Raw genomic sequence first — 25,066 nt, 5'->3', positions numbered from 1 at the left:
CAGGATCAATGTGGTCGCATTTTATGAGCTAATAAGATCCGTGAGCTGTGAAGCTTGATGATGTGATAATAAACTGTAGGGCTCAAATACATGTGGTTTCAGGAATGCATGACTAGTTTGCTTAAACTTTGATGGCACAGATCACAGGCAAGTCCCATGGCACATCACATGCTGAGAGGTTAGTAGGTTAAATTAACATCGGTGGAAGAGTTTGGCTTGGAGATTATTGTATCTGTAGCTAGGAAAGTTTAATTTTATTTCTATTTAAAAGGGGGCCTCTGCAGACGTAATTGGATTAGGAGTGTCAGTGTGTGTCAGCCTGGTTCAGTGATAGCATTCTTGCCCCTGAGTCAGAAGGTTATCACATACTCAGACACTATCTTGGTTGGAAAATGGGGAAGGCTGGCATTTGCATATTGGGTAAGACGTTCACTGCTGTTCATTAGGGGAAATGGCAGGAGTTGCACTGCAGTTGCATCAAGGGACTGTTCTCTAACCAGTTCGTTCATTTTGTGTGTGTGTGTGCGTGTGTGTGTGTGTGTGTCTCTCTCTCTCTCTTTCTCTCCCGTGCATTTACATGGGGAATTGTAACAGGAAAATTGATCTTTGAACAATCTCATTTAAGTTCAAGGTGTAACGATTTAGGAGAGGAAAAGGAGTAAATCTCAGCATTACTATGTGCACGCAACCTTTGGCCTAGGCATGGTTAGAATGTTGAGGGGGAAGAAAGGCAACCAGCAAGAAGCAGCATGCGAAATGTGAAGGATCAATACAAGATCTTAGCCAGTTCCATTTTGTTTTGATGTTTGATTTTCATATGGTGAATTGTCACGGTTCACATTATGTTTGGAGGTGTAATTTTTTNATACCAAATTATATATTGCACGATCGTTTTTTCTTTGGACTTGAAATAGTGGAAAGTTTATATTTTAAAAGATAATTCTTGTCTGATGGGGACTCATTTATGGGTAGGCATTGACTGGTTTAATCTTCTTAATGTATCCCTTTGTTAAAGCGTGTGGATGAGTATGAGTGAGAATGCATTAATTTTTAGTATTTATTTTTACAGGACAGTTATATTTACAGTGAGCTTCTGACATTTGGTGGGTGAATTTCCTTTTTTTCTTAGTGAGATGGATTGAATTTGTGATTTTATAAAGCCAGAACAGCGGAAAGGGGCAGAATGTGTAGCTTGCTTTTCTCCTATATTGTGTGTGTGTGTGTGTGTTTTGGGCCTTGGCTGTGATTTGTTTCCATAAATATTTATTGTGGTTTGTTTCCTTTTACAGTCCCAGAAATCCTGGATAGAAAATACTTTTACAAAGAGGGAATGTGTATATATAATTCCAAGTTCAAAAGATCCCCACAGGTAAAGCTTTTTACCATTCAATTTTGAACCTTGTATGTGCTTTTGTATTTCTTATAGTGGCGAAGATTGAATAAATTGAAAGAACCAGAATAAATTGTCAGTCACAGCTGTTTCATTTTTCACTACCTACCACTGTATAGGCAGTATAATCACTATTTGATAGTTGATTCTTTGATAAGCATATATCTGAGGTTCATTCTTCAACAACTATGTTATATAAGAGGGTTATTGCACTGCCATGTATATGTATTTGTAAGAACCAGAATGAAGGATATAAAGATAAATATTACACCATGAAATGGTTCCTTTATTAATGGTACTATAAATGTCACCTGTGAAATTTTGTGGGTGTAAATTAGATATGTCCAGAAATTTGTTTTGATAATCTTTAAGATCAAGAAAACTTTTTACAAATCTTACCTGGAAGGCTTGCTATCTCGTTCAGGATTGGGGACAATCCACAAAAGGGCAGATTGCATGTGATTTGAGGAGGGAATGCATATGAAAGGGTAAATAGCAGTTTCTAGTTGCATGCTTTAAATCATAGTGCCTTAAGATAATGTGTAGTATTTTGTGTTTTTTTGAAATAATATTAAAATTGTCTGTACCTTATAGACCATCTCCAAAACTCTTCTATGCTATATCAGCTCCAAAAATGTTTGATCTTGGCAAATCAGCTTTTACCTAGTCTGATGATCTAGTGATCCACTGACCTTGCTCTATAGTGTTTCCATCAATTGAGTTACATTTTTTGTTTCCAGATGCCTTCCAGGATGTCAGATATGCCAGCAGTTGGTCAGGTAAGTTGCATTAATCCAGTAATGTGAACACTAATCTTTAGATGACTAACTACTATCCTTTATTAAAATGACTTACAGTAAGCCTTACTGCCAGTAAACACTTAAAAAAACATTCAAAAGTTGCTGGTTTGGTGGATTATAACTATCTAAAAATAAATGACAGATGTTTCACTCTGAACTATTCTCCTGATGACTAAGAAAGTGCCAGATTGGTTTATATATATATGCCTGGTATAAATGGCACCTTTACAATAGAGTGCACTCTCAGCATTGCATTGGAGTGTCATCTTAGATTGTGAGTTCAAAGTCCCAATCCAGTCCCAGTTTGACTCCACAATCTTTTGACTCGGAGGCAAGAGTACTATCAACTGAGCAAGGCTGATACCGTGATTTCTGTTGATTGCCATTAGTCGCCTCTTTTTTTATGTCACAAATTCACAATTAAATTTTGATCTTGACTTCAGGCAACCTTTTTTTCAAGAAGGAAAGGAAAGCTGGGAAGTTTCAGGATAATAAAATCATAGTGGCAACCTGTTTTCATTGGTAATCCGGCTCTGAAAATCGCTGATAATTTTGTATTTGGGATTTGAGTTCCTTGAAGATATGGCAGCTATCCAAGTGGCACGAGCCCAAGAACGTTCAGTTCACGTGAACAAAGTATCAGCAAGGCTTCAAATCAAACATTGGTAGAGGCTAATTCTATAACTATATGTCCAAATGTGTCTGAATAATTATTTGACAGCAAATAAATGAGAATCATCTTGAGCAATGTTAGGACTGTATTGTATTAATAATAATATTTAAATTTGATAGCACCTCCACCTCACCAAGCCTGTCAGAAACCTCAGCGTCTTGTTCGACCCTCAACTGTCCTTTCTTCCCCCATATCGTGCCATGATCTTCTGTGCCTTCCCCCACCTCCGCAACATTGCCCGTCTCCGCCACTGCCTCGCCCCTCAGGCCGCCGAAACCTTCATACACGCATTCATCACCTCGAGGCTCGATTATGGAAACTCCCTCCTTGTAGGCCTCCCCAACTCTTCCCTCCAGATATCATCCAGAACTCTGCAGCTTGTGTCCTCTCCCGCACCAGGCTCCGTGACCCCATCACTCCCACCCTCGCCCAGCTCCACTGTCTCCCCATACCACAGAAGATAGAATTCAAAATCCTCGTCATCACCTTCAAGGCCCTCCATGGTCTTACCCCATTCCTGCATCTCTAACCTGCTGACCCCTTATCAACCTGTCCGCTCCCTCCGGCCTGCTCCATGTCTCCCACCCGACCTGCCCTACCATCAGCGGCTGGGCTTTCAGCCTCTTTGCCCCCACCCTTTGGAACTTCATCCCACAATCCCTTCACCTTGCTCCCTTTCTTGCCTCCTTCAAGGCACGACTCAAGGCCCTCCTTTTCGACCAATCTTTCAGCCGCCCTCCTACTTCTCTACCCTCCCTTACCCTAACCCTGCCCCACCACGCTCGGATCCTGATGCCCAACTGTTCAGCGTCTTGGGACTTCCTCCTCACGTGAAAAGAGCTTTACAAATGTAATTTTGTTGCTGCTGCCGTTGAGATCTCGAGGCACTTCAAAGGATTTATTGAAAAGTATGACTGTATTTTGCAGGCGAACATAGCACACAGCATTGTCTTGCAAACAGACATGAAGTGCATAATTAGATTTTTTTTGGTGGGAGGGGGGTGTTCAGGGGATTGTTGGCCAGGAAACAGGGGAAACATCCTCCTATTGAATAGTGCCATGGGATTTTTAACATCCACTTACCTCAGTTGCATTCAGTAAGGGAGTCTAATTGAAGAACATTCATAGATGGATGCATTTTTAACTTTAGTCTACTTTTTTTCTCCCCTCTCTTGAAAATTGTATTTTAAAAGACCAATTGGTAGATCCCTTCCGAAAATACATCTTGTGTATTAGAATTCTCCTTTTCCCCTCCTCTCGCCTCTTCCCCCCCCATCTCACTGCCACCCACAGGGCAAGTGGCAAAGTTGATTCCCACCAGAGTGCGCTTGTTACCAAGAATTTGTAATCATGTGGATGGTTTAGTACCAATTTAGAAGCAGTCTCTTGTGTTTTTTTCCAAACTTTACCCCTGCCAACTTTTACTAGCTTCCCATCCTTGAAATTCTCCAGATGCTCTGAGCTGGCAGCTTCAGAGGGAGACGAATCCAAGGGCAGGTCAACCCACACACCTCTTAGTGGTCAGTTAACTAGCGGCAGAGACCTGGGAACAAATTACTGTACTTCCTCACTTCCTTTTAAAAAAAATAGCGTTGTGAGTCCACAACCGGTCCATCCGATTCAAAGAAAAAAAAAGAAAGGTAGGCCAATGTTTTGGGCACCTTTCTCGATCCTGTCAGATCAAGCTGCGGTAAATTTTCACCATCTGCTGTTGTGTTTTGTTTCCTCAACTGCAAAATGAGATTATAGGGAAGGGGAGGTATGCGAGGGAGCCTCAGGAAGGGAAGATCTTACCAAATTGAGGGGGAGATAAGTAAGTTGAACAAATTCACAGAAACCTCAAGAAAGGCATGTGTTTGAAGTAGTAACTAGCCTTTTGCTGCTCATCATTTTCTGGTGAGTTTTCTAGCTGATTACAAGACAGATTTTTGTTGTTCCACTTTTCACTGACAAAACGTGGTCATTTTTGTGTTTTATCAGTGGTCTCAAAATCTTGCTCTGTAATTTAAGTAAGTGCGTGTGTAGAAATCTGGCTCTATACTCCACCTGTAATGAGTCATAATATCCAACCATGTATTTCTCAGTGGGGTGTAGTGTTCAATGAGAGGTAGTGGAGGGAGACAGTAATTGGATCAGCCTCTAGGTAGGATTAGAGCAGGGAGTCGTCACAAAGTATTCCTAAAATCCCATCCGTACATGGAACATAATGGAGTGGAGTCCTGTAGCTCAGTGGTTAGAGCACTCGCTTTGCAATTGAGAGACCTGAGTTCAATTCTAGGCAGGTCAGGGTGAAACCTTGGGCAAGTTTCCTTACTCCACACAGAGCCTAATAATAATCCCTCCAAAAAAAAAACAATAATAAATTGGTCATTTTCAATCTACGACTGTTTGTGGGACATTGCTGTGCGCAATTGGCTGCCGCGTTCGCCCACAAATATACAGTCAATTCACTTTACACTGTGTTCTGTGAAGCGCTTTGGGACGTCCTCCCGACGTGAAAAGCGCTATATCAAAATGCAAGGATTATTATTATTATAATATAAAATGTGTCCAAATGTATATGAGACAACCAAAAAGAGTAAATCATCCTGTCATGGCTATCTTCCAAAACCTTTTCACCCAGCCAGATCGTGGAATGCAAAAAAAATGCTGCAAATAGGAGGATGGGTCCCTGCTGCAGTCGAGGGGCCCATCCAGCCAGAGTGACTTACCTCGTAGTCCAATAGTTATGTGCCAACAGACCGTCCACAGAATTATGTGAGAAGTACTGATTTGTTCTTGGTCCGGGGAAATTCCTTCGCTGACCTTTTGTAGGCCATTGCTGGTTGATATTTTTGAGGCAACCTGCCAGAGAGCCTCCCATTGCTTCTTTGAATCTCCTTTTCTGAGATTTCAATGTTGAAATTTCATGTTCCACGCGTGGGAAAGGGATGCAAGGCTCACTGCAGATCTACAAAATTGCCTGTTGCCACCTGGGGAGCTTTCAGGATTGTTCCAAAAGGGCAATACGGCAGCAAGACTATTGCTAAATGTGGGAATATTGGCAAAATTCTTAACTTTGCAGTTAGATGTGACCTGAAATGCCTTTAATTAGGTGGTAGATTTAATCATGAGGAACTTGGTTCTCGGTCGTACACTCTACACCATTTGGCAACTGGAAAATGGTGTTGTGCATCAGAAAATAATTAGCAATTTGAGTTCACCTCAATGCAACCCATCTCAATATCTGCTTTCTGCAGTGTTAGCCTGTTTTTATTTCTGTAGTAAGTAATTATTGATTTGGGCGCCTGGAAATGTTTATTATCATTTGCCTCATTCTTAATATAAATATTTTGGTAGAAGTTTGGAAACTTGACGAACTTCCTCCATGCCACTCTAGTATGTTGTTTTTGGACACTGGTTCCCCTCAAGCCTGGCTGTTCTCAGAACTGGATGTTTCAACACACACTACAGTTTCTACCCAGGAATGGATGCTCTGCTTTCAACATAGAATTTGAAGCAGAGAAGAAATTCTTTATGCTATAATATACATATTCTTCTAATAATTCTATTTGAACTACATGACTTCCAATAGATTTTGATGTTTGTACACAGGCTTGGACAGTTGTCGAGTGCATTTCTGGGCTGATGTGATCCAGTGAAGCACATTTGGCAATGACTCATGTCTGCTTGTCAACCTTAAACGGAAATACTTTACAAATCCAAGGAAGGCATGATGTCTAGCCCTCCCTTACCTGAGGAAAATAAATAGTTATATTCCTAACTTATCCAATGAATCCAAATAAAGCTGTATGTTAACATTTACCGAACCAATTTCTAGTCGCTTAAATGTGCATGTACCTCTTTACAGGTGCTGCTGCGGGCGGTTAGTCCGGCAGCATCTTGGCTTCACTGCAAGCTTGGCAGTGAAGTACTCCGACGTGAAATTGGGTGAGACTGAAAATCTGGAGCAAGAAGAATGGTCGGTGGAGAAACATACCAGTGAGAGTCCAACAGATGCTTATGGAGTGATTAATTTTCAGGGCGGGTCCCATTCATACAGGGCCAAGGTTTGTGTGATTCAAAATCTGCCTCTTGGGTGGTTCTAATCTCCAGTGCTGAGTTTACTGTTCCTCTTCCAACTCTCGGAAGCATTCATAAGATTCCTAATTTGTCTGCAGTTTTAAAATGCTACTCAAAGATCAGTTGGAAAAAGTAAATTGAAATGCATCTAAGTATGTTTCTGAATGATCTTGTTAAAAATAACCTATTGATCCACTAGAAAATTGTGTATATGTGCTACAAGCCTGAAACGAAAATAACAGGCTTATGCTCCACTTTACTGGAGTACTTTTTTTCCACTCTGTAAAGCAATTGACAATTGACTTGTGCAATAAAATTGCTGGAGCACTTTTGTAGTGATTTATAAAGAGCAGTTCAATTGCCCTTTTGAAGAGAGCTGCAAACAGTTAAATCTGATGGGTATAATGAGAAAAATATAAATTTTAACCTTCCAAAAGGAGAAAACTTTCAAGTGTCAATGGGTCAAATTTTTGTGGTTTGGGGCCAAATATGTTCACACATCTAGGACAGGATGAATTTCTAATAATGGGGAAGTAATGGAATTCTTTTTTTCCTTAAATGTACCTAAATGAAGTCCCCTATTCATATCTTCCATCAGTGTTCACAAACACCTGCTTGGAAGCCTTTATAAGTATCGCTCCATAACTAACCACTTGTCTATGACTATTTTCTTCCCCTCCTTACTGGAGAAATATTTAGCCTCTCTAAGGGCCTCCTCCTAAAGTCCTGCATGTATGAAGAGGTCCTTATAGCAGTGAGGTTGGTGTAGTGGGAATACTTAAATCAGTAGTTTTGTCAGAAATTGCGAGAACTAATTGTTTGCATCCTTTTCTATTCAAACTAGTATGTTCGATTATCCTTTGACACTAAACCTGAAGCTGCTTTAAAACTTATGCTGAAAGAGTGGCAGATAGAACTGCCTAAACTTGTCATCTCTGTCCATGGAGGAATGCAAAACTTTGAACTCCATCCACGCATCAAGCAGGTTGTTGGCAAAGGGTTAATCAAAGCAGCTGTAACCACAGGAGCCTGGATTTTAACTGGAGGAGTGAATGCAGGTAATGTGAACACATTTCCGTCAACCACTGGATTTGTGCTGCATCTCTAACCTGTTGGTGAAGACTCTGTTCATATGAGCCTGTCATCTCTTCATTCATTGTTTGACTACAAAGGAGGCCAAAGTTGAGCATTTCTATTTGTTTGTATGTTGACCAGTTTGTACTACTCATATTTTTTGCCAATCGTTTTTTAAAAAAGCTTTAAACCTACCTGATCTCTTTCTCCTCTTCTTCCTCTGCCACCCCACCCCCCCCACCCCCCATTGAATTTAACACTCCTGATTGGTGAACCCACGACCTTGTCATTCCTAAAGATAGGTGATGAAGGAAATTGTTTATTACCCATGCTGCTTGTCGATTTGAATTCAGCACAAGGAAGTTTACTGGCAACCAAAGCTAAACAAAGAAACCTACTGTTGTAGTCTTAGAAACTAGTGGAGAATGTAGTTCTGACTGGAAGGCCAACCATTGTTTAATCAGTTTTTAATGAAGAGATCTCCAGTGTATTTTACATGAATTTACTTGAAATTCTTCAGCCAAAATGTTTCTGTGAAATTATAATAATACTAAACCTTATATTTGATATACGCTGCTGTGTATATTGTAGAATGTTACAACACAGAAACCGGTCTTTGGCCCATCGAGTCTACTCTGATGTTTTTTGTCCACATACACCACTTAATCTAATCCCACTGTCCTTTTTCAAGCATCTTAAATCTAGTTTCTAGTTTAAAACAGACTCTTGCCTTGAGTATTTTGCAGCCCATATTCCGCATTTATCCGTTCTCTGTGCAAAAAACATTTGTTTTCTAACTCATTTTTCTAAAATAAATTATGCTATAATTTTGATCTATGATCACTCATCTTGTAGGACAGGATTGATCTGTCCTCAGTCTGTTATTGGTTGAAGTGGGGATGAAGATGTTATTGTTCTGTTTACTAGGTGTCGTGAAACATGTTGGTGATGCAATGAAAGAACATATTTCACGTTCATCTCGGAAGATTTGCACAATTGGAATTGCACCCTGGGGTGTGATTGAAAATAGGAATGACCTTATTGGAAGAGATGTAAGCACGTAACCTTCAGTTTGGCTCTCCATTGTCGAATTTTTCTAGTTTGGAAAAAATAGCTTGATAAAGAAAATAACCAAATGAATACCTTCTGTTTTGCAGGTTGTTGCCCCTTACCAGACTTTGTTGAATCCCTTGAGTAAGTTGAATGTCTTAAACAATTTGCATTCTCATTTCATCTTGGTGGACGATGGAACAGTCGGGAAGTATGGTGCTGAAGTCAAGCTCCGGAGAGAACTGGAAAAACATATCAATCTTCAGAAGATTCATGCAAGTGAGTTCTGTGGTCATGGTGCAAGCTTTGGAATGGCTGATGCATTTTAATATGGAAGAATATCAGGGAATCTATATATAAACCAGAAATATCATATGCACATGAGGTTCATTGGCAAAAGTTGAGAAGCAAAATATTTAAAGATGATTTAGCAATTATATGGTGAAAATATCTGTTGAGTAATTTTCTTGGAGTATAAGGTTAATTGAGTAATGGAACGACTAAGTTGACCCTAATTTATTTTAACTCTGCAGCTTATTTTGGCAATGCTAGGAATATAGCTTTGAGCATTCTATTCTCTAAATGACATTAATTCACTAGAGTCCAAAGAAGAGTAAAATATCATTCTGGAACTTCAAAATAGTTTTAAAACCAGAAGCTCACAAATTTTGTTGTTCAAATAGAAACAACAACAAAATTACATTTATATAGCACCTTACACGTCGGGAGGACGTCCCAAGGCACTGGACAGACAGAGTTACGGAGCCGAGCTGAGGGTCGGGGTGGTGAAGTAGGGGGGGGACGCAGGGAGATCGAAAGCACAGTCGAAGAGGAGGGACAAAGAGAAATGGGATTTATTTGACATAGGAAGAAGTTGTCAACCCAATTGAAATTATTCATCCAAAACATCGGTACAGGAATCCTATTGGCTGCTCTTCTCTGAACCTTTTCTAGTTTCTTCTGTGTCCTTTTTTTATTGAGCTATGAGCAGATCGTCAATTATATTACAGAATTGGTCTCTCCAGTGATCTATTCACAGTTCATGTTGTAACCTAGTATATTTTGTACTTCAATGCTCTCCAAATGTTTTTCAGTTTTCAGTAGGTCATTTGTTTTGTTGGCATCTGCTTCAGATTGACTTCATTCATTCACCATCTGATCATTGATCATAGCCAATTTGTTTCCTCACCAAATGCTAACTACCGACCTCGCTTTGTATATGCATGTTTACCATTTCTTTTCCTAAAATCATTTATCTAGCATTTATCCACATTAGAATCTATCTGCTGTTTCTCAGCTCATCTACTTAATGGGTCCAGATCCCTCTAAGTTTTATTGACCTTCTTGATCATCTGGTCACATAGCTTTGTGTCCTCTGCAAATGTTACACTGACATATCCACTTTAGTGTCCCATTTTTGTCATTTTGTCTATATAAGAGTTGCTACGTTTACAAACCTCTTTGTATAACGTCCTTCCTGATGTTCTGCCATAAGGTGCTATTATCAATTCGAAGTGTTTATTTTTTGGTTTTGATTATTTTATATTTATTTTATGCTTTTCTTCCTCTTTGTAGGCAGCTCTGGTCTATGCATCATTCCTAGCCAAGGGAATGGGCATTACTGGTAAATATTTCAATAAAAAAACCTGCAGTTTTTAACAATCTGGACCCATATGTCTGTGCATGTTAAGCTTTTGCATAGACTTTTTCTACCTACTGCCCTTGTGTGGTTTGAAGTATTTAGGATTCTCTTATCTCTTTCTCCTCATCTCCCCATCTTCCCAATTTAACTTCAGAAGTGTTTGTCACAGTTGTGGAGCATGCACATTCCTCAAGTAGCCACCCTGCTTTACTTTCCCTGTTTTTTTACGACGTGGGTTTTTGATCTCAAAGGTGAGGAATGCTCAGAGGTGTAATTGACATTCAGTACCTTCCCTTATCTACGCAATGGGACCTAACGTGTGCCGATTCAAACTAGATTCCTGATGAGAACACTGCTTTTCAAAGCAGTCTGTGTGGAATATCTCACTGTCGGAATAACTTACTTCAGATTACAGGATTCTCCCTGGGCTTCTTTTATTTGGGGAATTTTGTTAGAGATCACTGTGCATTGTGCCTCAATAAAGTTGGTAAGAATCCTCCACTTCACAGGATGGTTTACTTTGTATGATGTGCATCAACAGGAAAATTTAGAAACACCAGGTCCTGTTTTTAAACTGAGTTGCCACCTAATTAATATCCAGGTCAGTCCTGGATGTCATTTGGCAGAGTACCTTGTTTCATCTACAAGTTGTGTGAGAAGCAACACCAAAAGGAGCAATTTTCCATGAATCAGGGATTAATATAAAAAATGATAGAATACTTCAGAAAAGCTACAAGATTTCTACTCCACTGTTTTGCCCATTGGCTTGATGATGGAGCTGTAATGCGATATTGTGAAACCAGTTCTCTTTCCCTCTCCACCCCCAAACCGATTTCTACTGAGTTTTCAGTAAAATTATTGGTCCTAGGTATTAAGCCATTTTGCTTTTTTTTCTTATAGGGATTGGCCAGGGTGTACCAGTAGTAGCTTTGATTTTTGAAGGTGGTCCTAATGTGATCCCCACTGTGCTGGACTACCTACTGGAAAGCCCCCCTGTGCCTGTCGTGGTGTGTGAAGGAACGGGTCGTGCTGCAGACCTACTGGCCTATGTGCACAAACAGACTGAGGAAGGAGGGTAAGAAACTCATGTATTCTTTACATTACATTTTGTCGATACTTTCATCTCCAATTATTAATGCCCACACAAAATTAACACATAGTTTTTCTTTACCCAGAGGATAATGAATGACCAGGAACAGGTGCCCAGGAATGGTAGCTAATGCCAGGATATTGGACTCATTTTTTTTAAAACAGCAACTTGATGTGATTGAGGATGATGCTGTGGAAGCATGAGATCAGATGGGCTGAAGAACCTTCTTCACCCGACCGAATCTTGTGATCTTTATTATTATATGATGATTGAATTATTATAACACAATCATCGTATAATAATAACTTCCTCTTTGAGACATCTTCTTTTGAGATTGAAGAACCCTAGTTTGTTTAATTGTTGCTCATTCCTCACACAGTGGGAATCATCCTTGTTGCTCTCCTCTGCACTGCCTATTTGATGCACTGTTCAGTATTTCATCTGTTTAATAATCACCTCAGCTTTCATATAAATTTATCTAAAGTGGTAGCCCATTATAAAGTGGGTGGACCCACACTTGGCATCTTTTGCTACACATGAACAGGAAGTGATAATGCACAACTTAAGAATTCGTGCTAATGGGTTTGCATTGTTATAAATATTTTAGACACACCTCTAGAACCTCTAGAAATTGTTGCCTTTCACACAACGGTAGCTGTAACATTCCTTTGAAACAGCTTGGTTTCAGGGTTCAGTCTTTTCTCTATAGCTTTAACTATAAATAAAACTTATGTCCTTGTGGTATGAGGTGTTTATTGTTCTCTGTTACAATCATTTTTAAAAGAAGTTTGTGTGAATTAGCAAAGTGTTTTATGAGCCATTGCGTTCAGCTGGTCTGCTTTGTGTTATATTTCTGTAGAATACTTCCAGATGGATTGGAATTAGAAATCATCACAACAATCAAAAAAACCTTCAACTTTAGCCATAGTGAGGCACAGCATCTATTCCAGACTTTGATGGAATGTATGAAGGCTCGAGAACTTGTAAGTGTGAAATTACACTGTGGGAATAGAAAGGTGTAATAAGTTACTCTGCAGTCTATTACCAAACTGTCTTTTTGGCTGCGGGATCTGAATGGGTTTGAATGAGTCTCATACTGATGGATACATGTATATCTCACTGTTTGTAAGGGCCCTGTGTGAAATGAATTAGATGGTCTTGATCTGGTTTCCAGTTGGCACAAAACCACAGCCCCAAACTACTCACAATTTGGCACAAATATACTTTAAAATTGGTAATCTCATGATGGGGCTTTAAGGATGAAAAGCATGGGGAATAGAAATGTTTAAACTGGTTCAGTAATTTGCTTTTTAAAATGTAAGTACCTTATTTGGAACAGAGTGCAAATCCTTTTTGCTTACACCTATTTTGTGCTAGATTTGTGAATATTTTTATATGCCGAATGTATATCTAGTGCTGTCTTTCCATCCTTTGACTGACACTGAGGCTTCATCTCTCATTATCTGAAAGTGCTTCATTGTGGTTTCGTTATTTGTGGAAAAAAATATTCTTGCATCTCTCCCCCCATTTGGGTAAAATATGAAAACAAATGCTTGAAGTCAAATAATTTGAAGTGCTGCAAATCCACAAGAGATCAATAAATAAAGCTTTTTCTGTGTGAGTCCTCCTGACTTTCTCTCCACCCCCCCAGCCAAGAGTAATGTTCTTATATGAAAATTTTGAGCTGCAAGTAACTTGATGTGTGATCTCAGATTACAGTGTATCATATTGGATCAGAGGAGCATCAAGACATAGATGTGGCCATTCTAACAGCATTGTTAAAGGGTAAGAATTCTTGCTTTAAATGTTGTAACAATCCTCAATCTTAACTGGCCGTAAAGGTTGGCCAACAAAATTTATAATCTTCAATATTTTTAAAAAAAAGACTGTTCCACCAAACGAGCAATCAAACCAGTGCTATCAGGCCAAGTAACTTGCGAACTTGGTAAACCTCTGGATCAGAGTTATGTGGTATTAAAACCAGTGCATGCAACTGTTACTGACTCTTAATTGCTAATTAATAAATGTTGGTCAAACTTTCATCCATTGCAGATGTATTTTTCAGTGCAGAGTGGAGCCCTGTGCATGTCTGAGAATGAGTGATGCCCAGGACCAGGAATCCTCCATTCCAAGCTTCTCTTCTGAACGCTACAGTGTTCAGATCGGGAACTGAGACATTGGAAAGACCCAGAATGAGGCAGGATAGTCGGAAATAAAGTATCCAGAAAAAAGGAAATGACCATGTCTGTCCAACATTTGAAATCAGAGTGATGGCAGAGAGAGAAAGAGAGAGAGCTAGAGTGCCGAGACCAACAAAAAAAGTAGTATAATCGAGAGTTTGGTAAGAATTAAAAAGAAAGTGAGAATTAGTTTTCTTATTGGAGTTTTATTTAGTTTAGCCTCTGATGTGTAAGAGAGGCTGTTGTGGAATTTCAACAAAGTTAAGATTACAGTACACATCCTACATTCTGAAGTGCAAAAGGATTTTAAACTTCTCACTCTACCCTCAGTCCCCAGCGGGAGCTCAGCAGAAGTTGAAAGAAAACTTAGTAGAGTGATTGTGCCCAGTACAAGAAAACTGTAGTGTTATCCAGGCAGCATTCTTGACCTGTGTACCTTTAAGTAAATTAATGCAGATTTTCTCATTCGTACACCAATTAATACTAGCATTAATTATTTCCAACACTTCCTTTTGACTTCCTTTTCTTTCATTTAATACAGGTACCAGCTTGTCTGCATTTGACCAGTTGATCTTAACTCTTGCCTGGGACAGAGTGGACATTGCCAAGAACCACGCATTTGTTTATGGGCAGCAATGGCTGGTATGTAAATATTGACCTTCTAGTGTCGTCTTTGCAGTGGGTAATGTTCAAATCCGGGTGTGTACACGACATGGACAAGGTAGCTTGTGCTTTTCACAGATTTGATCTTCAATGAGCTATCAAGAATTTCACAGACCACCTCTGCAATATTAAACTGCATCAAAAATAGGCATTAGACTCAATATTAATATTCATAATCTGCGCTGATTACAGAGGTGGGTTTGAGCTGAGAGGAGAGAATTCCAGCCTTCCTTGGAATATACAGATTATTTTTCGTTACAACTGACATTGCACAACTCAATTTTGACTGCTTATATATTTCATCCCCATAAGTAGAAATATTTTCTTAATTTATTAATATTTCCCATTGTGGAGTCCTGTATTTCAGTGGTTAGAGCACTCGCCTTGCAAGTGAGAGACCTGGGTTTGATTCCCAGCAGGTCAAAACCTTGGGCAAGTTTCCTTACTTAACACGCCTGATAATAATCCCTCAAGAAAAAAAAAATAATAATTTGGTCACTTAATGCATAACTGTTTTTGGGACACTGCTGTGTATGATTGGCTGCTGCGTTTCGCCCACAAATATACAGACAATTCACTTTGCAGTATATTTTGTGAAGTGCTTTGAGACGTCTAGAAGACGTGAAAAGCGCTATATCAAATACAAGGATTATTATTTTGAAACTTGACCTTTGCAGTTCCTGTACAGAACACTTTCTTTTTAAGTTCCTGATTATAGACAAAGATAAGGTAAATATGAAGCTGTATCACACATTAAAATGTTTTAATTGTAAAATACAACAGGTATTTTGTTCATTTGTTTTCAAAAGTAAAATTATTTGAAATATGGTCAAACTTGTAAAATTGTAGCCACTTGGCTCTGCCTGTTGTCTTTTGCAGAGTCATGGCATTTTGAAACCAACTACATTTTGGTTGTTTGCTACAGGTTGGGTCATTGGAACAAGCAATGCTGGATGCCCTCGTCATGGACCGAGTGGAATTCGTAAAACTTCTCATTGAAAATGGAGTGAGCATGCACAAGTTCCTTACAATCCCTAGGCTGGAAGAACTGTACAACACAGTAAGTGTGGAACTGTTCACTGTTTGAAAACCCAGGTGGATGAAGAAAATGTGCCCTAGAGTATTTAGATTGAATATGTAGAGATTGATGTCGCTAATTTATTCAACACAAATATTCACTGAGTGTTTCTGGCAATTTTGCCACCAGCAATAGTAAGCTTGTGGCCTGTACTTTATCCTAACGGGTTAGAGTTTGCACCACGTACAAAAAAAGGTTAGGGATGCTAACTGCAGGCCTTTTGTAAGTTGTGCTTTGCTGTTTCTCATATTTTAAAGTCCTGTGTTTTTGCATAAATAATACTGTTATGTCTTCACAGAAACAAGGACCGACTAATCCAACATTGCTTCATTTAGTGAGAGATGTGAAACAGGTAATTTTCCTTGTGCTTGCCTTCACATTGTATGTTCTCATGCTGTGGTTTATGATTGATTTAATTACATTGGAGGACTTTACACTAGTAGTTACTTCACTGCTATTAGAGTTTTGAATGTGTGAAAGCACCGTGGAAGATGCTCGGGACCAGATTGCAGTTTCCCTTGCACTATTGGTAACTCCTTGATTTTCTCAGTGGTGTGATTACTGCTAAACTGAAATGCTAAACCAAAAATATTTCCACAATGATGGGATTTATTGTTAACAATTAAAATAAACTTGGTTTAAAAACAAAATGATGATAAAAGAACAAGAAATGATCACTTTAGCGCCAGTTGAATGATAAAATGCACCTTGGTAGGAGTGGTCCCAATAACCTGCTTTTAACAAGCTGTTTTTCCCATTCTTATACTTACACTCAATCTCTATTATTAAAAGATGAGGCTGATAAATTGGTACAATTTTTATAACTGTGCTGTGGGTTCATTTTGTCTATCACTCCCCATTGCAGCAAATTCTGGCACAGTGGTTTGGATGATTGGTTTGCATTGGCCAGAGCCAGATTCTTCTTGATGTCACAAGAGTGAAATGTCATTAGACTATGAAAGGCTTCTTCCAAACTGCCTCTAGCTGTTAGAAAGCCTAAAACATGAGTTAGAGTTGCCGTCCATTGAGGATTATGTGGAATTTAAGAGGCAGAGAAACGCATTTTGACTTTTAAGATAATGTGTTCCAAGACTCAAACCTTACAGACTTTCAAAACTATTTAAAATATCTCCCTTTATTTTTTCAGGGGAATCTTCCTCCAGATTATAAAATCATTTTAATTGATGTGGGTCTCGTTATTGAATACCTTATGGGTGGAACCTATAGGTGTACATATACGAGGAAACGCTTCAGAATTATATACAACAACCTCCACGGAAACAATCGGGTATGTTCTTTTTACGTTCTGCACTGGACCACATAATTCTGCCCTCAAACCTTTTTCAAAATAAATATTCGTACAGCCTGAATGAAGAAGGCAATCCAGAATATTCTCACTCCAACAAGCCATACCCTTTCTTGTTTTTCAAACATTTTAGAGATCTGGACGACATTCGACAGGTAGCGGACCTCAGCTGCGAAAGCACCAGGAATCATTGACTAACCGAGCGGATAAAAAAGAGAAGACTCGACATAATCACTTCATCAAGACTGCCCAGCCTTATAAACCCAAGGTATTGGCAATTTAAAGTAATGCTCACTATTTGACTTCAAATTGCATGAACCACACATTTCTGTTGCTGTAATCTTTTGAAGCTTTTCAGGAGCCACTCTGCCCCCAAACTCTGGAATTCCGTCCCCCAATCACTCCGCCTCGCCTCCTCCTTAGCCTCCCTCAAGTCCCGCCTCAAAACTCTCCTCTTCGATCATGCCATCGATCACCCTCCTTCCTTCTCCCCCTTGACCCCAGCTCAAGTCTGAAATGCTGAACACTGTCCAGCGCCTTGGGACGTCCTCCCAACATGAAAGGTGCTATTACAAATGTAATCTTGTTGTTCTTGATTGTGGCATGTTTGATGATCATGATTGTGTAGATCTTAGGCAAATTGCAGAGCAGCTTGTTGATGCTGACTCACTGAGTTTCAGCCTGTGATAAGTGGCCAGAGAGAATGCTGACTTTCCATTTCTGCTCTTTCAGCCTGAATCCTCTGTTGATCAGGGGAAGAGAAGGAAAACCAAAGATGAAATTGTGGACATTGATGACCCAGAGACCAAGCGTTTTCCCTATCCTTTCAATGAGCTGCTCATGTGGGCCGTCCTAATGAAGAGGCAGAAGATGGCCATGTTCTTCTGGCAACATGGAGAAGAGTCCATGGCTAAGGCTTTAGTTGCCTGTAAGCTGAATCGATCCATGTCTTATGAGGCAAAGCAGAGTGATGTAGTTGATGATACATCAGAAGAGTTAAAACAGTACTCAAGGTAACAGTAATGAACTTCGCAGCCTGGGGCCTTTCTTTCACGCTGTAATAAAAATAAAAGCTATTTTGTCCAGGCCTGGTACCCCCCTTTCTACCCTCCCCCCCCACCCCCCGCAACCTCCATTAGGATTTGTGCATATTAATGAACCTTCTTATTAAGAAATTTTAAAAAAACATTTTGTTTTTGCATTCTCTTCATGCCGCATATGATTTCCCAGCTGCATAGATTGCTACCACAATCCTGCCAATACAGCAAACCATTATCGCGTTCCTTAGTTAGCAATGGTAATGCAATCTATTTAATCTTGCAGTCCAATTTGAAAAAAAGCAGAGCATCACATCTGCTGCCCCAGTGAAACACTAACGTAGGCAGAGGAAAGAGGCTGCAGATGTCCACTGCAGGTCACTCCAGCTGAGTTGAGACCATCTGGGTTAGAGACGGCTCAGCAGAAAATAGTTTTTGTACAAACAATTATTTCACACTTTTAAGAAGGCAAAGTGGGTCAGGCTGAATCTGTTAGGATGTTCAGGGCTGCCTTTATGTTTCAGTGAATTTGGACAGCTAGCAGTAGATCTACTGGATCAGTCCTTCAGACACGATGAGACAATGGCCATGAAGTTGCTGACTTATGAACTGAAGAACTGGAGCAACTCCACGTGCCTTAAATTGGCAGTTAACTCGAGGCTTCGCCCTTTTGTGGCGCACACCTGTACCCAAATGCTGCTGTCAGACATGTGGATGGGAAGGCTGAATATGAGAAAGAATTCCTGGTATAAGGTAAATACTTGCATGAATATTTTTAATAAAGACCTCTTTAGTGTTGCAAATCTTATCCCCAAAAGTCCAAACCAGGGCAAAGAGCAATTTCAAACCAGAAGCCTAACGTATAGTAAGTAGATTGTTGTCATATTGCATTGTATGCCTGTTTATTAAAAAAANCTAACGCGTGATTTGGGATTTTAATTTTTTGCTAAAGCATTAAAATAAAGTGTAGGTAGTTCATTGATCTGGAAAACTTTCAGTGGGTCATAGAAGACTGATCCCAGTTTATTGCCAGTAAGAATGGCATTGCTCCTGAAACCACTGTCTTCAGATTTTGTCAGTTGCTTGGCTGCGGTATGGTTCCTGCTTGCTCAACCCCAATTTACACTGGTTGTTTGGGGGGTGAAGCACAACATTTGTGAGTTTACCAAAGACAGACGAGGAGATTTATATAGAATCCTTGGTCAAGAACGCTACTGTTCCTCCTACAAGGCGTCATTGTTTTTGTGGGTTCAATGAGTTAAGTAATTTAAAAACCAAAGCAATCTGAAGAATGTACTTTTAGGTGTTGACACAACAGACAGTGCATTTGATTACCGTTTTCTCTAGTTTGCATTCCCATCTCCTCTATGCCATGGAGAGTGCAGGGAAAGATTGCAATCTTTTTAACAAATGGAATTATTTTTTAAATAGGTTATTCTGAGTATTCTGTTCCCACCCACTATCCTAATGCTGGAGTTTAAAACCAAGGCAGAAATGTCTCATATTCCTCAATCTGAAGATGCTCATCAGATGAACATGGAGGACAGTGAACACAACTTTCAGATCCCCAGTGATCAGATATCCATGGTAAGAACGGGTTTGTAAACTAATGCCGTTTGCTTGATTCTCAGTAAGCTATACAGCTGTGTATTTCATGTTCTCTCTTTATATAGTGTATAAACCCATCACAATTTTTTTTTGATGTAATCCAGGATGTGTTCAAGGAAGAGGGCATCTGTGACCTCCATGAGATGAAGCAGGACGATGTGCCCCTGAATAAACAGAGGAGACTGCCTATCACCAGGAAGTTCTACTATTTCTACCATGCACCCATTGCAAAGTTCTGGTTTAATACAGTAAGTTAGCAACACAGAAATGTATGTGTGTGCGTGCTCTTTCCTGGCTAAGATTTGCTAATTCAGTGCATGCAGAGAATCATTTCTGGGACCTAAGGTCTCTATGAAAAATGATTTTGAAAAGTGACATTTCAATCGCATCTGTATTGAGCTGATTTAAGGAAAACTGGATCAAGTGGGACAATATATTGCAAGCGAGAGAAGCTGCAAACAAAACAAATAGTAATGGATGTAATGCTAAATAATAAGAATCATTATGGAGAAAAGATCAAAGTTGACAGAAAAACAGAAGTACTTCACACCTTCCATGAAGGTGTATGTATGATAAAGTCTTGTTAGTTCAGAGTATTTGCGGAAAGCAAAATGTTCTCGCAGCAACATGCTCACTATAAATCAACGCTAATCCAACTCACTTTATGTATTCGTAAATCAGAGAATATTGGTCTGTTTTGAGGTTAAATTCCACATGTAACGTTTAATCTGGACCCAAAATAGATGAATAATTAGCATCTGTGCAGTGTTTAACAATTTACATCTGTGGGTTGAAATTGTGATATAGTTTTCTAAACCATGAGCTGGCCAGTTAAAGATAACAAACTTTTCTATAGTCGAGGATGTAGAATGGAAACTTTGTAAAGTACCTTTCACGTCCTCCCGACATGAAAGTGCTTTACAAATGTAATTTTGTTGTTGTTGTATTTTGCTCGTGTTCCTAAAAGATTCATATTCAGGAGAAACTGACAACTTCTTTTCAATTTGTTCCTGAGATGCAGAGCATGGACTTGAGACCTATTACATCATTCTTTCATTTATTTTCTAAACATTCCTCTGTCTTGTGTTTTCCAGTTGGCGTATTTGGGGTTCCTCATGCTCTATACATATGTCGTTCTGGTACATATGAAAGGCTCGCCTTCCTTTCAAGAATGGATTGTGATATCCTTCATCTTTACCTTAGCCATAGAGAAAATTAGAGAGGTGGGAATTAGTCTTAGTGATGCATATACTGTTTGTGGAACGCTGCTGTGCACAATTGGTTGCTGTATTTTGCTCACAAGATAAACAGTCAATTCACTTTACAGTATATTCTGTGAAGCACTTTGCGACGTCTCGAAGACGTGATAAGGCATTGTATTAAATGCAAGTATTATATAAAAATGTTCCAACTCATAGTATAGATATTGTAAAATCCACAGAATTCTTTGTTGCAAAATTGTTTTAAGTGCCACACACAATGGTTTAGGGGTAATCTGAGAATGATGGAAATATTGATGGTGGGTTTAGTATTATGATTGAATAGCCAATGTTAAGTTAGGCTAATGTTAGTTATAGTTCCATTGGCTGACGATAAAACAATCTATTTTTTTTAAAACCGTTGTCAGAGGTGGTGGGTGGTCCATATGTAGCATAGTCTTGCCTCACAATCTGATTTTTGGTTTGTCAAAACGTGGATTTCTTTTCTAATTTTGAAATTTTTCTTCACATCTAGCTTTTCATGTCAGAAGCCGGAAAGATCAATCAGAAGATCAAGGTCTATTTCAGTGATTATTTCAACATCACCGATACAATCGCAATTATTTTGTTTTTTGTTGGTTTCGGGCTAAGGTTTGGAACCGGGGACATTTTAACAGCCGGCAGAATAACCTATTGCCTCAACATTATATTTTGGTACGTGCGTCTCCTCGATTTTCTAGCAGTGAATCAGCATGCAGGACCTTATGTCACAATGATAGGTAAAATGGTAAGTGGATCATTGGGCAATTATTTTACTTAATTTTTAACGAAAACTATTTAAACTCTCTATCAACAATCTCAAATTTTATCTGAACAAAGAACTCGTGAAACTTCTGAATCATTTTGATGCAATGAAGTTTTTTGTCATTGATATGAAGTATGCAACATTTTTTTTAGTGATTCCAAAATGTGCCTGCTCTTCTGCCTTTTCCCTCTTGACTGCTAGGTGGCAAACATGTTTTACATTGTGGTGATCATGGCAGTTGTGCTACTGAGCTTTGGCGTTCCAAGGAAGGCGATCCTTTATCCAGATAAGGAAGCATCGTGGGAACTAGCAAAAGACATAGTCTTTCAGCCTTACTGGATGATCTACGGTGAAGTATATGCATATGAAATTGATCGTAAGTAACTTACTTTCAAAATTGATTCCTTAAATTTCTGGAAAGGTTCAGAAATTCTTAACGCCCTCTTTGTCAGTCTCCCATCCATTACCATCCATAAAATCCAAATCATTCAAAACTCGCATTCTCACCCGCACGAAACTCCGCTCCCCGATCACTCTAGTCCTTGCCAGACTGCACTGGCTGCCTATCCCAGAGAGGATCGACTTCAAGATCCTCACCATTGTATTCAAGTCCCTGCAAACCCCTACCTCTCTCCTCCAAACAGCACCCGTTGCCTTTGTTCCCCCGGGTCTGGCCTCCTCCGAGTCCTCCGCTCCACCCTTGGCGGCCGTGCCTTCAGCCATTATGCCCCGAGGCTCTGGAACTGCCTTCCTCACTCCCTTCGCCTCGCTCCCTACCTTCCCATTTTCAGGTCTCTGCTGAAGACCTTTCTTTTCGACCGCACCTTTGGTCACCTTTCCCCCCCCCACCCCCCCCTCCCCCTGGCTCAGTCCCGGGATCCGTTACTGTAAAGCGCTCTGAGACGCCATCCGGCGTGGAGGGCGCTATATAAATTCATGTTGTTGTTGAATGATCTTATTATGGATATTGTTGTGGACCGTGAACAATTTATATTCTCGTCACTTATATTTCAATACAAATTTTTAAGAAAAATAATTTGGTCACTCAATCCACTATTGTTTGTGGGACACTGGAGTGCGCAATTGGCTGTCAAGTTTCGCCCCCAAATAGACAGTCACTTCACTTCACAGTTGTGACTGAAGCGCTTAGAGACGTCTCAATGCGGTGATCAGGCACTATATCAAATGCAAGGATTATTATTATTAATCTTAATAGGCAATGCTGTTTATACCGCTTAAGAAAAACTATACTGGGTAATAAAAAGCTCTTTGTCTTTTTTCTTCTCCTTATCACCCCCACAGCCTGCGCCAACAACACTGAAGAAGGGGCAAAGGAGCGTTGTGTTGTTGGTTATTGGATAACACCATTCTTACAAGCAGTCTACCTCTTTGTGCAGTATATCCTCATGGTGAATCTTCTCATTGCATTTTTCAAGTGAGTATATGTTTAGATGTATTAAGACTCTTTGTCCCCTCACTATTCATTTGGATTACCAAAATTTCAGGTATTTAATGCAACCTCCCAAACAAAAACCAATGTTTTTGATCAGCTGCCTTTAGTTCTATAGATGGCCGATTGCTAATACTTGCTTCTGAAATTGCTAACTGGAGGTGTTATAACACTTTGTTACTGTAACCTGTAGCCTTTACACTGTCTAATGACCTAATACAAACTTTGCTGACACAATAAAAGTATTATTAATTTGCGAAATTTTATTTACAGCTCAACTATACTAATGAGTGGGTTTCATGTTAAAGAAATTAGATAAAAAATTGAGATAAGAAGTTAAAAGAAAATTCATATCCTTGAGCTAATATCTCGAAGACAAAGTTCAGATATACCTGTTGAAACTAGCAGAATCCTAATATCTAAGAAGTCATTAGATATGCTGCAATTTTGGCCCTGGTACAGAAAAGGTTGTGCAATGTCCGTGCCAAATATGTATTATAGCTGGAGCATCAAACTACAGTACAGAGTTTAATATTTAATAAATCAGTGTTTGATTATTCACCTAACATTTAACCGTAAAAAAGATTTTAAGCAGAGTATATTTTTGGTGTAAGTTCAATTCATGCATTTGGATTCACAGAGCAGTTATTGCTCCCAATTGTTTAGAATGTAAAAAGTTAATTGAGACCTAACTTCAGGTTTCAGATTCAGAAATAGCAATGCATCTATTTATACTATTTATATTTATAAACATAATGTCACCAATTGTTAGAAGTGCAATAACCACTCCCTGATTTAGTCATAACTCATATTCTGCCGCAAAGTTTTGTTTGCTCGTGCATTGAACTAGAGAGAGTGAAAATTGGCTGAGGGAAGCACAATTTAGAGGCAGTGGGGAAACTTCAAATGCTGGAAGCTCAAAACTTTTTGTCTCTAGCTAACATGGTGCTAATGTTTCCTTGAAGTTAAATGGGTGGGTGTCGTATCATATTCTGACTAAACCTTATAAATTACAGCAATATTTTTTCTTTTTTTTTAGTAATGTATATTTCCAAGTAAAAGCCATTTCGAACATTGTATGGAAGTATCAACGGTATCACTTTATCATGGCGTATCATGAAAAACCTGTCCTCCCGCCTCCTCTCATCATCCTCAGCCACTTTGCTTTGTTAATCTCTCATATCTGCCGACAAGGTAGAAAACGTGACCGAGGTCAAGGTGGACCAAGTAAGTAGACACAACTGAATGCCAGCTTAAACAACTGGGTGAATTTTCTTGAGCTGAAGATAACATAGTGATTTCAAATGGTATTCCTTAATAAATAATCTGATTTGCACAAATGAGGATTCTTAGAATCCTAAAGTAGATTGAAAAAGGATTTATAAAACAAAACTTGGAGATGCAAGCCTTGCTACTGAACAATTATATTATACCTTTGCACTATGCTGCAGAAGTTTGTCCCTTTCCACATTCACACTCTGGGTTATTTAAACCTGACTCTGTTTTCAATATGTTCCTCTGGACTACACACAGGCTGTAAAGATCCAAAGCACAGTAAATGTCAGAGTCAGCAGACAAGATTTTGTTATAGATAACGACTGAATCTTATCCCTTTTTGGATTTGACTATCTACAATTGTCCAAGGGTGTTCCTATCTACTCCTGCATTCCCAGGCTAGTAATTCCATTCCATGACTATTGGCAGACTTTTTCCATTGATCATCATTCTGCTGCAAGAGTGGAGTGGGTGACTTGACTTCCATTATTCCAGGCTTTTTCTGTTTCGTTGAAGATGTTGTGGGGATCAAACTCCATTTTGTTTTATGCACAGATAAACACAAATATTATGAACAGATTCACTTAGTATAAGGCTTTTGACTGGAAGTATTTAAAAATGTTTTTAAAAATAAGTTTACTGTTCGCTTCAGTAAGCAAAAACTCTAGATCACATCCTTTTTTT

The 25,066-nt window shown here is 39.2% G+C and overlaps 1 protein-coding gene across 4 annotated transcripts in view; it reads left to right on the top strand.

Annotated features, from left to right (window-relative positions):
* trpm7 (transient receptor potential cation channel, subfamily M, member 7) overlaps positions 1–25,066 on the top strand; it is a 57,559-nt gene that overhangs the window by 16,203 nt on the left and 16,290 nt on the right. For 2 of the 4 annotated variants that reach the window (XM_007905639.2, XM_042343143.1), the window contains exons 2-24: positions 1,290–1,369; positions 2,131–2,169; positions 6,714–6,912; positions 7,770–7,983; positions 8,927–9,051; positions 9,157–9,328; positions 11,592–11,766; positions 12,641–12,764; positions 13,494–13,566; positions 14,503–14,603; positions 15,550–15,684; positions 16,001–16,054; positions 16,850–16,990; positions 17,142–17,276; positions 17,741–18,021; positions 18,570–18,798; positions 19,477–19,632; positions 19,758–19,901; positions 20,748–20,876; positions 21,388–21,639; positions 21,859–22,033; positions 22,960–23,092; positions 24,147–24,334. In XM_007905639.2, coding sequence (XP_007903830.2) covers positions 1,290–1,369; positions 2,131–2,169; positions 6,714–6,912; positions 7,770–7,983; positions 8,927–9,051; positions 9,157–9,328; positions 11,592–11,766; positions 12,641–12,764; positions 13,494–13,566; positions 14,503–14,603; positions 15,550–15,684; positions 16,001–16,054; positions 16,850–16,990; positions 17,142–17,276; positions 17,741–18,021; positions 18,570–18,798; positions 19,477–19,632; positions 19,758–19,901; positions 20,748–20,876; positions 21,388–21,639; positions 21,859–22,033; positions 22,960–23,092; positions 24,147–24,334 — 3,454 coding nt within the window. Of the gene's footprint in view, positions 1–1,289; positions 1,370–2,130; positions 2,170–6,713; positions 6,913–7,769; positions 7,984–8,926; positions 9,052–9,156; positions 9,329–11,591; positions 11,767–12,640; positions 12,765–13,493; positions 13,567–13,833; positions 14,293–14,502; positions 14,604–15,549; positions 15,685–16,000; positions 16,055–16,849; positions 16,991–17,141; positions 17,277–17,740; positions 18,022–18,569; positions 18,799–19,476; positions 19,633–19,757; positions 19,902–20,747; positions 20,877–21,387; positions 21,640–21,858; positions 22,034–22,959; positions 23,093–24,146; positions 24,335–25,066 lie in introns of those variants that run through there. The other 2 variants (XR_006085674.1, XM_042343144.1) reach the window with 2 other exon arrangements.

The sequence above is a fragment of the Callorhinchus milii genome, unplaced genomic scaffold, assembly GCF_018977255.1.
Source record: "Callorhinchus milii isolate IMCB2004 unplaced genomic scaffold, IMCB_Cmil_1.0 Scaffold22, whole genome shotgun sequence".
NCBI classification, from domain to species: domain Eukaryota; kingdom Metazoa; phylum Chordata; class Chondrichthyes; order Chimaeriformes; family Callorhinchidae; genus Callorhinchus; species Callorhinchus milii.
The sequence above is the reverse complement of the archived record's forward strand: the minus strand, read 5'-3'. Positions and strand labels throughout refer to the sequence as shown.